General features: G+C 45.8%; 1 protein-coding gene across 1 annotated transcript in view; it reads right to left on the bottom strand.

Moving 5' to 3' along the window:
* The window catches only part of ZPR1 (ZPR1 zinc finger), a 48,993-nt gene that overhangs the window by 17,630 nt on the left and 15,187 nt on the right, over positions 1–16,176 (bottom strand). Inside the window, exons 5-9 of the mRNA XM_085645722.1 lie at positions 13,808–13,894; positions 12,815–12,937; positions 11,743–11,808; positions 11,409–11,475; positions 10,475–10,545 (exon numbers count right to left, since the gene is read on the bottom strand). Coding sequence (XP_085501848.1) covers positions 10,475–10,545; positions 11,409–11,475; positions 11,743–11,808; positions 12,815–12,937; positions 13,808–13,894 — 414 coding nt within the window. The remainder of the gene's footprint in view (positions 1–10,474; positions 10,546–11,408; positions 11,476–11,742; positions 11,809–12,814; positions 12,938–13,807; positions 13,895–16,176) is intronic.

Raw genomic sequence — 16,176 nt, forward strand, 5'->3', positions numbered from 1 at the left:
ACCTCTGCTCTTTGCTCTGGCAATGGAGCCCATGGCTGTTCGGGCACAATCGGGACGGCACTACCCGGGGTGGTAGTGGAGGGACAAATGCACCACATAGCGCTGTATGCCGATGATTTACTACTTTTTCTGGCCGACTCGGAGGAGGCCCTCCGGGGAGCCAAGGGACTGTTGCACTCTTTGGGAGAGGCCGCAGGGCTTCGTGTGAACTGGTTCAAGTCCTGTCTTTTCCCGACTCGCCCAGGCAGGGATGATACGCAGCCGGTGGAGGGGGTCCCGTGGGAGGCTCGCTGCTTGCCTTACCTTGGAGTCCAGATCTATCACAACCCTAATGACATGCTGGAGGGTAACATAGGGCGGGCTATACGCAAGGTTAAGGCCTGTTTTGAGTTTTGGGGACAGCTTCCGCTATCGGTAGCGGGCAGGGTTGCCTTGGTAAAAATGGTCACACTACCCAGACTCCTCTATTTTTTTTGGGACGCTTCCGATCTGGGTCCCAACACAGGTGTTCGCGCAGCTCAACACATTGCTCACGGGATTCTTATGGGGTGCGGGGCGTCGGAGGGTGGCCCTGATCACCATGCAGCGCCCCAGGGCGGAGGGGGGGGGGATGTGCCTTGCCGGATCTAGAGGCGCATTATCACGCAGCGCAGTTCCAGTGGTTCACTAAGTGGATGGCGGGCAGACTTAGACATCGAGAAGAGTCTGATGGGCCGGACCCTCCCTTGGCGCTTCTATCCCGGGTACTGCTGTGCTTACCCATAAGGAATAGGGAGCTCCCGACTGACTTACAGGTGGTGCGCAAGTGCTGGAACCGTTTGGCCAGGCGCTCGGGCATGCGTACCCCCTGAGCTCCGGAGATCCCGCTGGTGGTGTGTGAGGCCCTACCACACGGAGGTGACTGGGGTAGACTACGGGACTGGGAGGAGACGGGGATACTTGCGGTAGGGGACCTATTTGAAGACGGCACCCTCCTTCCTTTTAATGACCTGGTGGAGCGCCATGATATACCGCGAGGGGATTTCCTGCTTCATGCCGCACTGACGGCAGCCATTAGGAGACACAGGCGGGAGGGGATGGCAGAACCTCGGACCTCGCTGGCCTGCCAATATGTTGCAATTGCGGCGGGAACGTTCAAGGCGGTCACGTGTCTCTACAGGCGGATTACCCACAGCCTGCGAAAGCCACTGGTGGCCCTACGTCTCAAGTGGGAGAAGGACTTGGGGGAGCCCATCGGGGACAAGCCATGGGGGGGAATTAGTAGAGCGGGCCTGGAAGTGTTCTGGGAACGCCCGGTTCCAGTTAATCCACTTTTACGTGCTACATAGGGCTTACCTCATCCCGGGCAAGGTGAGTGACTACTTCGGGGTTTCTGCAGCGTGCCCGCGGTGCTGCCTGGAGGGGGCGGGGTTCCTCCACATGCTTTGGGATTGCCCGCTCCTGGGAGAGTTCTGGCGGGGAGTGACGTCTGGATTGGCGGCCACAACTGAAAGAGGTGTAGCGCTGACGCCGAGTTGTTGTTTGTTACATTGGTTTCCACACACTGCCAAGACCAAAATCACTAGCAAGTTTATTGACCTGGGGCTGGTCTTGGCCCAGAGGGAGATTACTAGCCACTGGAAGTCAAGGACGGGTCCCAACTTAGCACAATGGACTAGGGAGTTAGTGAAATGGGCAGAGGCAGAGGGGAGCTGTAGGTTGCTTATGGCCGCCTGCACTGGGAGTGACAAATCTCTGGAGATGGCGCTAGCGTGGGTTGCATTGGTGGAGCTGGTAAAACACCCGCCTGGAGATACGGACGGCTCTTCTGACCGGGGGGAGTCAGCAGCGGATACTTAAGGCTGGGTGGCACTGATAATGCATGGAGTAGGGCGCCGATACGATGGTATGCTCTTTGGTGAATACTTGTCCCTCACACAGACATTGGCGGTTCGGAATGCATGAACTGTGGACTATCACTATCCTGCCAGTGGCTTCAGCTCTGAATCTGCTCTTAGCTCAGCGGCATGCCAAGGGGGGAGGGGGGAGTGGGAGGAGGGGTTAGTTGGGGTAGGGGGGATGGGGGCTGGGTGAGTTCCAAGCTACAGCAGTTGATCGGAGAGATACCTATTAATAGATTTCGTTAACTCCTACTGCCAGATGGTGAAAGAGGCGCCGGGGATTACCCCCTAATTTGATTACATTTCCCCATGGTAGGCGGGAGTTCCTTTCTTCTTTGCTTGCAGTTGATTGGTGCTGCCTTGTGGTACTGTAATATCCTACTCAACACACTAAGTTTGTACTTAATCTGTCTATTTGCAGCTTTCTTTGAGTATGTGTATGTGCCTATGTCTTTGGATAACTCAATAAAATTAGTTTAAAAAAAAAAAATGAAGAGCTTATGTGTTCCTGCTTACTCTCTAGACACGAAGTTGGAGCATTCGTAGCTTGAGGTGGAAGCACCATTCCCTCCAACTGAGAGAGAAGGTATGGTCTGAATAGCAGCTCGAGCTGTGGACAAAGGGGGATGCACTGAAGGGCTGTATACTACACACTTCTGGTCCAATCCGGGGCAATTAGAAAGACTTGCTTGGGTCTTGAAAATTTTTCTTCAAAATTTAAGGAATCAAGGGTGTGGGTGGGAAACGTGTAGTGCAGCTGAAAGTTCGACCTCAACTGAAATGCGTCCAACCAAAGCTCTCCACAACTGACACTGCAGGAGGGCACAGAACTGGTAGCATTAAGCATTCTCCAAGAAGGCCAAAAAACCACTTGAGTAGTGCCCTACAGGGCAAAGATGTCCGGAGGAACTTTTGGTAGGAGTGTCAGCATGATGACGCTGGCCCAGACTGCTGGCTCTGACATTCAGAGGACCTGCCTGGTGACTGGCTGTCAACCATATCACTTGATGGTTTGCCCAAGACCACACCTCAATGCTTCTAAGCAGAGGAGCGGAGACCCTTCGCCCCATGGTTTGTTTACATATCAAATTGCAGTAGTATTGTCCATCAGATCTATACGGACCGACCTTGGATGGACGGGAGGAAGGCCTTGAGCACCAGCCAAATTGGCTGCAGTTCCAGCAGGTTGATGTAAATCACCTGCTCCCCTGGAGACCAAAGTCCCCTGGTCTCCAGGTCCTCCTGATGAGCCCTTCTCCCACCCCAGTATAGGGTAGAAGCTTCAGTCACTACCTTGCCACAAGGTGAGGGGAGTGAAGGCCATTCACGGCAAAGATTCACCTCGTTCCCCCACCAAACTACGTCCGCTGCAGTGCTTGGGGAGATTACAATAATCAGAGGTATGTCCCATGCTGCAATCACTGCGTGCAGAGGCACCACTGTATAGCTCCCATATTCCAACAGCTATGCGTAACCAAGAAGTCAGCAGACATAGGCTCTTCAGAACTGGAACGTGCGCGCCCTCCAGTACAGACCCTATAAATTGGAGGTGCGGAGAAGGCACCAGGTGAGATTTGGGTCTGTCGACTGAAATGTCCAGGTAGAACATTATCAAGACTATTGGCTGACGGGGACGCGTCACCACCACTGACGTTCCAGCTTTTGGCCAGCCAGCCAGGTATGGGAAGATTGTGATATTCCGACCTTCTGAGATGGGCACTGTAAGAAATTGGGCTATTAATAAAGAGGGGTGGAAGTCCCACTCAAATATTAAACACAATCTTGGTGAGGGTGAAACACAAAAGTCACTAAAATTACCTGTGCTCAACACTCTGGCAGCTTGGCACAAAGCAGTCAAGGCACTGTGTAAAGTATTTATGCAGCACTCAAACAGTAATAAAGTGAAAACACAACAAAACAAATCTCAAACCAAATTTGATAGAGCAAGATTTAATAGATAAAATGATACCAGAACAACAAAAATGTTGGTGTTGACGGGGGAAGCGAAGAGGTCACTGTTGGTGCGAGAGCAGGTCGAGCGGCGCGGACAGTTGTCACTGTAGCGCAAAGTCCCTGGAGCTTTGCGTGGCAATCACTGCATCCTGTCACTTTTAGTGTGAAGTGCAAGTCCTGCGTTACTGGTCACTGTCAGAGCAAAGAGCAGGTCCTGCTGGAACTTTGCATTACAGCTGGTTGATTTTTGGAGCAAAGAGGTTACTTTGCGGTGGTGAGAAGCCCAACGTCTGTACCTCCACCTTATCTTCAGGAGGAGTTCACACTGATGCCAGCCAAGGGTCCAGGACCTGGAGGGTACCTCTTGGGGATCAGGACTCCAGTAGAGGCTAGCAGCAGGGCTCACACAGGTCCAAACATGTCAAGTTGGTGCTGGTCTGCTGTGCATTTGTAGCTTGTGGAAGCTTGTTGTGTCCTTGAAGCTCACACAGATCAGTTAACTGACCCTTTGAGTCACTCTGGGTAGTATGGGTTCAAGGCAAGCAGGTGCAATATTTCTACTCTAAGCAGCATAGTCACTCTTCCTCAGACAGCAGGGCAGTCATTCTGAATCTTCCACAAGTCCAGGAGTATTCTGATGAGAGGATGTGAAGGTCCCACTTTTATATCTGGTAGCAGCCTTTGTGTGGTGGGCATTCCCTGATATTCCCCCAAAACAGGTTGTGGTCAGTTCATGCACTTACCCTTGCATTGGCTCCAAACTGTCTAAGGGGACAAAGGCAAGGGCAGGTCTGGTATCAGGTTCCTTTGTGTGTGTAGCAGTCAGACCCCTCTAACGTGTAATCAGTGCAGGGTGAAGCACCTCCCCAGCCATCCTGTCAGGAAAACTCACTTTCCTCACCCCTAGGTTTCTTTTGACTCAATGTCAGGAAGCAATGTACCAAACACAACAAGAGAACCATTTTTAGTCTTGTGACTCTGGACACTAGCAGAAAGGCACATTTGATTAGGGTAGAAAATTGCCAAATTTCAAAAAGTGGCTTTTCAGAATAGTAACTTAAAATCTGACTTTTCCATTAGAGAGGATTTTAAATTACAATTCATTACAGTATAAACAGCATCTCTATCTGGTCTCAAACTGAAATTAGCATTTATAAAGTGTAATGGGGTACTACCGTGTTAGTCTATGGGATACTTAGGATAGCCCTACAACACTGAACAACAAGTTTAGGAACTTTTCACTGCCAGGACATTATACCCATATGTCCTACTTTTTTAATACAATGCACCCTACCCTAAGAGCTTTTAGAGGCCAACTCAAGGGTGACGTATAAGTATTAAAAAGGAATTTTAGGCCTGGCAAAAATGTTTATTTTGCCAGGTCTATATGTCAGTTTAAAACTTAAGTACAGGCTGCTGTGGCAGGCAGTAGAGGCCGCTACTAAGTGTGGGTGGTTGGGCGTGGTGGGAAGCGGAGGGGGTAATAAAACAAATAAAAATATACTGACTTACCTGGGTGCTGCTGCCTCTGCTCCGCCTCCTCTGTGGTGCAACAGGAAGCTCCCAAAATCCCTTGTCCAATTACAAGCTGCCTTAAGCAGCGTTGTGATTGGTCTGAGCACCATGGAATGACGCTCAGACAAGAGCTTGGAGACTTTGCATTTTCCCCACCAAGCTGCATTACACAGCCTGGTGGGAACATGCAAAGTGCACATGACTGTTTGACCGGCCCTCTTGGGCAGGTCAAACCGTGATGTGCACTTTAGAGTGTGCTTTACACTCTTCCCCTGTCCCCTGCACTGGCCAGCCCGGCCAACCAGCCCGCAACCGAGCAGGAAGGAAAACTAAAACTATAACGTTACTATCGTTTTAGTTTTCCTTTTACACTGCTGGCAGAGCAGTGAGGCAACCCTTCTCTGAATTAGTGGAGGAGCCGGCCCTGGTGGCAGGCCAGAAACGTGTTTTAAAGGCTACTATAGTGGGTGGCCCAATGAATCTGCTGCCTACTAGTAGCAGATCATTTACAAGCCCAGTGTACATGTATTACCATATACTACGGACTTACAAGTAAATTAAATGTGCCATTAAGGTTTAGGTCAATTTTACCATGTTTTCAAGGCTGAGCACTAACACGATCACTGGTTAGCAGGTGAAATGTGCACAGCGTTCTAAACTCCAACAAAAAACAGGTTCAGCAAAGGAAGGCAAAACAATCTGTGGTGACCCTGCTTAAAAGGCCATGTCCAATAGGCCGCAACCCCCACCGTCACCTTGGTGAAGACTCATGGTGACGATGACTAACCAAATGGGAGTACCACAAACTGGAGGTTCTTAGAATGCTCTACAAAGCGCAAGTACGTCAGATGGGACTATACCACCTAAATGTGGGTCCAGTAGGTCGAGTGACACCATTACGTTTCCAGCTTCCAATGTCAACACCACCTGAACTAGAGTCATCATCTGGAACTTCTTCCTTAGATAGAAATTCAAGTCCTTGAGGTCCAGCATCGGAAGTGGACCGGTGTCTCTCTTGGGAAAAAGGAAATATGGACAGTAACATCCATGTCCCATTTCTGGCTGTAGCACTAACTCCACAGCTCCCTTCAGGAGGAGTGCTCCCACTTCTAGCAGCAGGATGGAAAGATGGTCTAGCAGAAGGCCAGAGGATAAGGGAGGATCAGATGTGGCGTCTGATGAAAGAGTAGGGTGTATGGTCCTAAGTAATGGCCTTCCAGGCTGGCAGAAAGGAGGACTTGGCTTGAAACACCCCCACCCTGCCCCTGCCCCACATGCTCCACAAGGGCTCGGAGAAGCAAACTAGACCTGCTTTCCTGGTAGTGCAGGGGAGGAAGAGGAGGAGGTAAATTGCTGGAGGGATTTGCAGCCCTTACCTCTGGCTCTGCCCCTGTATTGCTTGATCAGCATATTCTGGGGCTGCAATAATTAACCCGGGGGGGGGGGGGGGGGGGGGGAAGATGAATCCTCTTGCAAACCTCCAAAAGTGCTGTAACTGGAGATAGTGCCAAGTTGGCTGAGGCTGTTGGGAATCCCAAGGATGGGCGTTGCCTTACTTTATTGGGGGGTTTGATATAGCGCGAACTCGACCCAAAGGTATCAGAGTACTTTACATGAGAACCAGTTGCGTTACAGATGGACACATTAATTTTGTTAGGCCCAGGAACATTAAGTGATTTGCCCAGAATCACAGGATGTTGAGCGTCCATGCCGAGACTCTAACCCGGTTCCCCAGCTTCGAGGTCGACCGCTATAGCAGTCAGGCTAAAGCCTCTCACCGTTCCAAAGCGAAGTCAGCTCTCTCCCGAAACAGATTTTCTCCATTGAAGGAGAGAGCTATCAAGTTAGCCTGCACATCCAAGTAGTAGTAGGAGATTTGAAGCCAGGCATTTCATCTCAAGAGACAGAGTTAACCATGGCATGCGACATGGAGTTTACAGCGTCCAGTCTGGATTTTATGATGCAACGAGATGCTTTATTCATGTCCCACAACAACATGGAAGTGGGTCCTCATGCCATCCAGGTTGTTGGTGGGGAGGGTTAACCAGCTGGGCTAGATCCCATAAGGCATGACTGCATTGTGCAAAGAGACAGGTGGCATTGAGGGATTTGAGAGCCATGCTGCCCGCTTGAAAAGGTTTCCTTTCTCCACGTTTCCGGGCGTTTTGATTATATTTCAGCAAAAAGGGAAGGTGCCGGTTGACTGTCCAGAAGAGCAGGATGCTTCAGTAACCAAACTTTCAGTCAGTGGATATGCAGAGAGAAAAGATAGTGCCGTGCCACCAGACCTACTGCTGAATGGTGAGGTGGGCTTGTCCCTGGATGCCATGACCAGGGACAGCAAGGCCTCATTTAAAAAGCAACAGAGGTTCTGACAACGATGAAGCTGGAAGGAGAACCTTGAGGATATTCGTTTTGACATCTACCATCCGGAGCTGCATCTCCAGCACCGCAGAAGCTTTCTTAACCACTGAGTGGAAGGACATGACTTCTGGAATGAGAGGCCCTATAGGGAGCTCCAACTACATCTCTGAAGGAGGTGTTCAGTCTACTGGCTGATGAAAGGCATGGTAGCTCATAGATTTGATTTCCCCCATCATTGTCATAGGCATAATCACTCAAAGGAACAGAGTCCGATTCAAAAAGTTTGTGATCTAGTGCCTGACACTTCTTGCTTTAAGAGTTTCTGGGCCTCCCATCTGGACATGTTTCAATGTATAGTCTCAGGAAAAGAAGGAAGCGGCGCCAATGGGTCCATGTTCGGTGTCAGAGTTAGCAGCATCAGTGGATTCTGTGGTGTGAATAGCTGAGGCATTGCATAGTTGAGTGCCGCACAGAAAGATGGAGAAGCCAGTGCAAGACAAACAGAACGGCATTTGAATCAGGGCAAAAGGCAAAGTTTGGCAGGCCATAAGGTGTCATGGACCATGGGGTGTGCTGGATGGCATTGTGGTGCGGGCAAAAATAGCATACATGGCATTCGGGAATACCACCAGGTCCGAGCCTGTTAGGAACTCTGTTTAAGATGGTGTCAATGCCGGGAAAGCTAGAAATGATGGAGCCAGAGCACCAAAGGTGGTGCAGGAGGTGATCAATATGGTTCCCTGTTCTTTGGAGATACTGGCACGGGGCTGCTCAGAGGAGGATCTGCCAGCTCCACAACGATCAACTCCAGCTCTGAATATGAAGATTTTGTGGATGATGTAGGGGTTTTGGAGACTTACCTTTTGTGGACGTATGTTTTTATGCTTCTCTGACTTCCCACAGAATGCGTGGACGGTAACCCGGAGAGTGGCCTTGACAATGGACTGCTGTGGCTGTCATGATGGTCCCGGGCCTTGAACAATTTGGCTTCACGATCTTTGATGGCCTTCGGGCGCACACTTAGGGAGGATTCCCGTGACCGGGAGTCATGGTCTAATTGTACGCACCAAATACAACAGAAATGTGGGTCAGTAATCAACATCTGTCCCTCACAGTCCCTAAATGGCTTGACGCCAAGAGCTTCTAAAGGGACATTTTACTGCAATCATTTAAGTTACATTTCTGTGATGAAAACTTAAAACTCAGGAAATAGTTTGGGTTGTGTCACCAGACATCACTTACAGCATCAATACGAAGACAGTGCCTCTCTCTCCTCCCCCCCCCCCCCCCTCCAAACTCCCGCTTTTAAGCTTCCTGATCCAGTATGACATTTGAAATTATTCTACAGGTAAGCAATCTGCAGGTAGAAGTATCCATCAGAAGATACAGTTACATTTTTGCAATAGCTCATGAATAGCTTTCATGCTATTCAGACCTCTACTATCTCATTTTCTAGTGAATGTTAAGTATAGTAAAAGTTATTAATTATACAAAACAAATTATAATGTCCCAGAGAATCTCCAACTCAAGATCAACCTCCTCTCCTTTTGGCAAAAACTCAAAACCCACTTTCAAAACCTTCCAAAGAGATGAATCCTGTTGGTACTGGTTGGTAACTACAATTGCATTTCGCCATTTCTTGTTGCACGTGAAGCGCTCCGCATCCCAAATCCAATGTTCCTAGGTCCACACAGTACAAATATCTTTCATTTGTGAAATAACTCTGAAATGATCACCTAGGTTTTCTATGATTTAGACCACAATCTTGGTTAGGCTTCAGAACACTCACGCTCATGATTCTATTAGACTTTTTCAATGAGAGGGGAAGGCTGGACACTAACTTGAAACTGCAAAATAATAGGCTGCTCCTATGTCTAGAAGCATTTCGAAACAGTAGGAGTGCCAAACTTGTCTCAAAAGAATTATTAGTAAAAATCAAAGCACCAAGGACAAGCAATCCATTGTGCAGTGGTGAACATCCTCTAATTAGCACAACCACGTCACACCTGGTTTAACAACTAGTAACACAGAGGAAATGTGGTGAAAGCTATGTATGAACGGTATGTATGAATGCAAGGTTGTATGGTGTAATCCTTAAAATGGTTACACTGCACTAAGAAAATATAGTCTCTTAAGAGCATTTGTTTAAGAGAAGAAAAAAAAAAAAAGGAGTAAACTTGGATTAAAGAACAATGTTGCAAAAGCACTGTGCCACTTACCCACCACCACCACCACTTTTGAGGAGTGCACAAACAATAGAAGAATGCAATGTGAATCAGACATGCAGCACAGCAACAAGATGAGCCTCGAAAGCTGCAGAAGAACAACAGAAACCCTGGAAATTGATCCAGCAGGCAGTGCAAAGGATAATGGGCCACACCATATAGGTATCGCATGAGGTCACACTGAAGGCCAATGACAGAAAAATAAATACATTTACATTCAAATTCATAATTGGACTTGGGACCTCATGTCAGAATAGCAAAGGTGATACTGGCTTTCCTGGTTCCAACAGGCGGGTCCACACACCCAGCCTAGAAATCTAAACATTCCCCGTGATCTGATAGGGCAATGCAAGAGGATAATGCACACTTGTGCCTAGGACATCAAATTCATGATCTGTATGTTGGTAGTTCCATGTCGCCCCACTATTGTGATAATGCTTAGTGTGCCTCCGAGAGCCAGTTATGGCCAATTTCCATGCTGACAGCACAACAAACCAAGCAAACTAAATGACTTAAAGGTCTGATTCCCCAACTCACCTCATTGGTCCGATGTCCACAGGTATCACAGTTTGTTGCCATAATGATCACCTCCTTGAAGTGTGGGATTTCTGCAGCAAGGAGAGTTAAGGAAACAGCTCCTGAATCTCAACAATACAACTAATTGAAGAACAAGGCTGAAAAAGGTATTCAAACTTGGGGACCACTCTTGTATTGTGGACTTTGGGCAAACCAAAGAGGGCAGCTGTACAATTCTTTCAAAACAAGTATAATTCTGATAAAGTTATATCAAGATAACTTAGACACAAGCACAGATTCAAACAGAAGGTATCTCTGGACATGGCAAGGCAGGTGTTTAACATCAAACAAAGGACAATGGTTTTCATAAATAACACAATAAGGGCAGTTTGAGAAATTACTCTCTTGGGCACTGCAAGTCCCACAGTTTCACAATAACTCAGTGGTTTAAAAAGGATCAGGAAAGACCGACAAAGAATTTCTATCAAACAGTCTTGAGCCAGAATTACTCTCATCCTCCCCATTTTAATGAGATGTAACTTCCAGGTTGGTCAAAATGAAAAAAATAGCTGGGTCCTACTTCTGTTCACTGTCTACCAGAAGCACATTTGTCGTTATCACTTCACATATTGTAGCATGCCCCTTTATAGCCCTACTTACTATTCACTCGAAAACACTTTCAGTATATCCTGGGCATAAGCCACAACTTACTATTAACCCCACAGAACCGCAATGGCATTGCCCAAGCTATCCCTTCCAGCAGAGAAATATTCAATAGAAATACAGGACCCAAAACCTTGGCTGGAGCTTCATATCTAAAGGTCATTTCAGCTGTAGAACACAGACCTGTAGCTGTAGTCTTCATTTCAACGCAGATTTCATCCTTTGTATTAGTCATTTAGCATAGCATAAGGCCTTCTGTACACGTTTCTAATCCTATTACCGCAAAGGATACGTACTAACTTCATATTGGTACTAGCTGGGGAATTGCATTCAGGGCAATTAGTTCCAAACTGCAACACCTAAACAAAGAGATAGAAAACAGTCAGCAATCCCATCAATTTATGGTTAAGATTGTAATGAGAAATAATTTCTGCTACAGATTGCCACTGTGTTGCCAGAACTAGAGGCAGAGCTGCCCGGGCTCCCAGGTAATATTCCCCATCCTCACCCATTGCAAATATCCTTTGTCCAGTCCCCTACACATGCAGGCACCACTTGAATGCCCAGAAAGGGTGACTATCAGAGCTGACCAACGTGAGTCAAACATTATGGGAAGTGATCAGTACCTCATTTCTCAATTCATCCAAAGTGGCGGGTGGAGTTTCTTCTGGTTCTGATTCATGGTCCTCTGGCTAAAAACAAAAACATTTGGAGTTGACTCATTAAATGCTACACTGTTCCTAAAAACTAACCAGAAAGTTAAACATCCTACAATTTTAAATGTTTTGTCTATGTTAAAAATGATGACAGGCTGTAGAAACACCAACAGCATGTGTTTCGTAATTACTTCTTCTAACATCAGAACAAGCGCAGCAACAACGTCTTGCCCTTGAAAAGATTCCACCAAGCCCATTAGATTTTGGCGCAAAAGGTTGCTTTAACGTAGAGAAGTGGCTGGGGTAACAAAGGGATTCGAGATCTTGGTCCCGTCCACTTTGCATCCCTTTCTTCATGCAATAGCCGGATTGATAATTCCCCAAAACCTCAGAAAAAGTCTCCAAAAATCCAGCCGAAGTCGCATTCAAAGTGCACACCGTGGTTTGCACAGCTTTTCTTAAGTACTGTCCAATGCACCTCTTGCATCACCCAGCAGGAAGCCTTAATTTCCATAGTACTGCCCACTATAGCTTCTAAACTGCACAGCCTGAAGCCTTAATGTAGTATCCTGTGAATAATACATGATTTAACAATTAGATCCAAGCATTGTGGTAGGAAAGAACACATTCATACATAGCCACATGTAGGGCACTTAAGAAACCTTCAGGTAATGGTATATTTTTATCCAGTAACATTCAAAAGGACCTCCTCTCATCACTTCTGTATGGTGAACCGACACAGCACCGCAGCAGTTTACAAACAAGCCACTAGAGAATGGTCTACTGGACACAAAAAGGCACAAGATCAGGGTGGTCACACCAAATGTCTCTGGGATCAACATTTACACACAAAAAATCACCTTGACCACAAATAAAACAGAACAGCAGCATTTCCTGGCAACAATACTGTAATCAGCATCTCAGTTTCAAGCAGTAGTTGCAAACCTGAAATCAGCCTCGGTGTTCAAATTCAACCAATGGCTATTGAGGCCATGCACTGACAAACATGTGGGAAGAGTCACCTTTAGAGAGCTCTGCTTACCTCGAGGCCTAGCATGGTGTCCTGCTCTGTGTTTCGTTTATAGTGAGTCACAGTCATGGCCTCGTCCTTCCGAGGAAAGGACGGATTTTCCACAAAGCTGTTTCCTGAAGGATCATCTATTATCTGGGTGAGGTAAAAAACAAAAGTCGTCAACCTCCAGACTGCAGTCTAGAGAATAGTGTCGCCATGGGTAGCGTCAGGACACCCTCGGGTAATCGTGCGCTATATAAATCCCCTTAAAATAACATAACCATGCCAGAATACCAACACTTGGTTACAAAATAATTTCATTTGGAACTGTCTGAATCCTTGTATCTTCCGCTAGCCTTGTTGGGTCTTTAACTTTTATCACTTAAGATTAATCTTTTTCTGTTTTTCAACCTAGTTATACTGATTTCTATTCTTTTTTTGTAGCAATAAGCGAGAGCTCAAGATTCGTAAAGAAACTGCATCAGAAAAACAGCAACATTAAACAATGTATCAGAAATAAGAGAAAATACAATAGTTCCGACAATTTGTTACGGGACACATTTATTCAGTTTGCATGTTATGGACTTTAAAGTATCATTGGTACGTTCAGGCTTGTTGATTCTACTTAAAGAAATGTTTCAACGCATGTGCAGACCTGTTTTTTGGTAAGGTGAAGTACACATTGATCATTTCGGAGTGCTTCCTTTTCAGGTACCCAATTTAGTGGTCAACTGTTTATGTGTAATTGTTCTAAAAGTGGCATGTCATGGCTCATTCCAAAGTGGGAAACTCCGAATAGGAGGAATTTACCACACCCAGTAACATGTGGTATTGGTTTTTAATGAGTGCAATAAATACCACACCCTACTCTGCACCGCTAGGAATCACTGCCTTTGCGTTTTCCTTCATCCAGGAATTGACTTAGAGTTGTAAAATCTGATTTTATTAATGTCAATAACCTCTTAGGAGTGTTGCACATGATTTTAACTGGGCACTCCATACATTACTTCAAGCTCTACTCACCAAAGTGAATGGTGAATTGACTTCTTTCAGTTTTTCCAATTTTGCAATAAACTCATCAATTTTGGCTGCAACGTCTTGCTCCTTCTCCTGTGAAAAATAAAGGTTTGCTTTAAAACAAAGTATTACACTTTGATGATACACCGTCCTATATTCCTGGATCATCATCCACTGGTGTAATTGACAGTAAGCCTCAACAACCTTACAAAAATATAAATTATATTACAATAGAAAGCACTGCACTCATATGCAAACTCAGTTGACCTTTTACCCCAATGACACAAAGGCAAAATTCTGAACCTCATAGTTTAAGATCCTACTAATGTCACATGCTTCCCACCCAATGTCATCAACTGGTCCGGCCACTTCCCCATCCCCTCCCAGAGTTTGGTCTCTACACCACCACAGTGGTTTCCCCATGCGTGAAAAGCAGGATCTGTCTGCTAATAAAAGTATCTTCTGACCTACTTATGACCTTAGTTGTATGAAACTAAATCAATTAAAATATTCTGCAGGCATGACTACAATCTTGTACTAAAACAATGTTATCCGAAAAAAGTATTGATTCACTCTCCTTCAGCTAAAAATCCTCAACTACTTTACTGACGAAATAACATCCATTTGAGAAAATATCATTTCCGATACTTGGGGTAATGTTTTTCTACCATGAAAAACTTCTATTCACTGGAATGTCTTCCTCTTCAGTAACACACATGATCTTACTCACATCAAACATATCAATCCTACAACTTAGTTACTTGACTACTAGCCAGAATCATTAGAACCCACTCCCATATCTTCAACTCGACGTGGTGGCCATTAATAACAATCTGTAACCGAAGGAGTTTTGAGACACATTCAAAACCATCCGGATCACCGCATCTAAAAAGAAAAATCTAGACCTGGGACAACTTTCTTTCTAACTACAGTGATAGTAAGATGTGTGGTTATCCACATGAAAACCATCATAGCCTAAGAACAGCTAATTACCAACTATTAATCTGGATTCTGTCCAGATTTTAGCATTGAAATAATCACTCTACAGATTCGGGAAGATGTCCACTGCATACTCGAAGACTGACTTCTGCTTACTCAATTTTCTGGTACCACCAGGGCCTTTGATATGGTAAGATCACAGTACACCGAACAATAATTTAGAAGATTGCAGTGTCTTTCATGGTAATGTTCTGAGCGTTTTTTCCTCTTTCACAAAACAAAGTGGTAAAGATGGATAATTTCATCCCGGCAAGCACTTCTACATCTTGGTGGTGTTCCTCTGGGTTTAATTCTAGCCCCTAGGCTGTTCAACATGTACATGGAGCCAGTAAGCTTGATTTCTGAAATCTGAGAAAGCCCAGTACAACAATACATAGAAGACACACTTGTAATTAATAACCTCTCCCCTCAGGGACCCACTCCTCTCAGCTCATGCTTTGAAAAACTCAACAATTGAATGGCAGTTAATTTTGTAAAGCTCAATGTACAAAATGTTGAACTCCTCATCTCACTCAAATGTTGAAACAAATCTGATGCCACAGTGTTGAATATTATGGAATGAAGACTTCTCACCATCTATAGCCCCTTCAAAAAAGAAACCCTTGGGGTTCACTAAAGACTTTACCTTCACCCTTATACTTCAAGTATCAAAGTCCAAAAAGTTATTTCTCCAATCACTCTAAGAAGTCAAGCATCTTCTCTCCTCGGATAAGCTAGCCTGCTGTCAAAGCCTTGGCAATCGCTAGGCTAGGTTTTGGAAATGCCATATTGGCTTGTGGCCTTTAATCTTCTTTTGCCACTGTTTAAGGCCATTCTACTCTCTGCAGTCCAACTGTCACAGGCGTGAAAAGTTCAACAATGACACCAATTTTATGAGATTTTACTTTGATTACCTTGTCCTGCAAGGATTAGTTTGAATTGGGGAGGTCTCATCTATAAAGTCTGGGGGAAAACAGTAACTTCTCCAAGCTCCTTATTACCCTGAGGGGGTCAAAGGGATATGAGAGTTGTATCACACTACAGCTGGAAATTCTTGTTTCAAAGCTGCTCATGCACAGAAACACTCCTTTTCAGGACCTACCACCTCTGTTTGGTACTCACTGCCCACCAAGATAAGAACTGTACTCTCACTACCAACACTCAGGAAACATCTACTAACATACCACCTTTTTCTGCACTTATACCAATCTAACCCCCCTCCCCTTTTTTTTTGGCTATGACAACTGACCGACACTGACCCTTTCACACACGCTTTCTAGCCTATACTGCAGGTCCATTGCTGAAGTTTCTCTTGCATGATGATAAGCAATTACTTATTCAAGTTCAGAATAGGTACTCTGTAAAGCACACCAACATATCCTGTGGTGCAGATGTAC

This window comes from Triturus cristatus, chromosome 3_1 (genome assembly GCF_964204655.1).
Source record: "Triturus cristatus chromosome 3_1, aTriCri1.1, whole genome shotgun sequence".
NCBI lineage: Eukaryota > Metazoa > Chordata > Amphibia > Caudata > Salamandridae > Triturus > Triturus cristatus.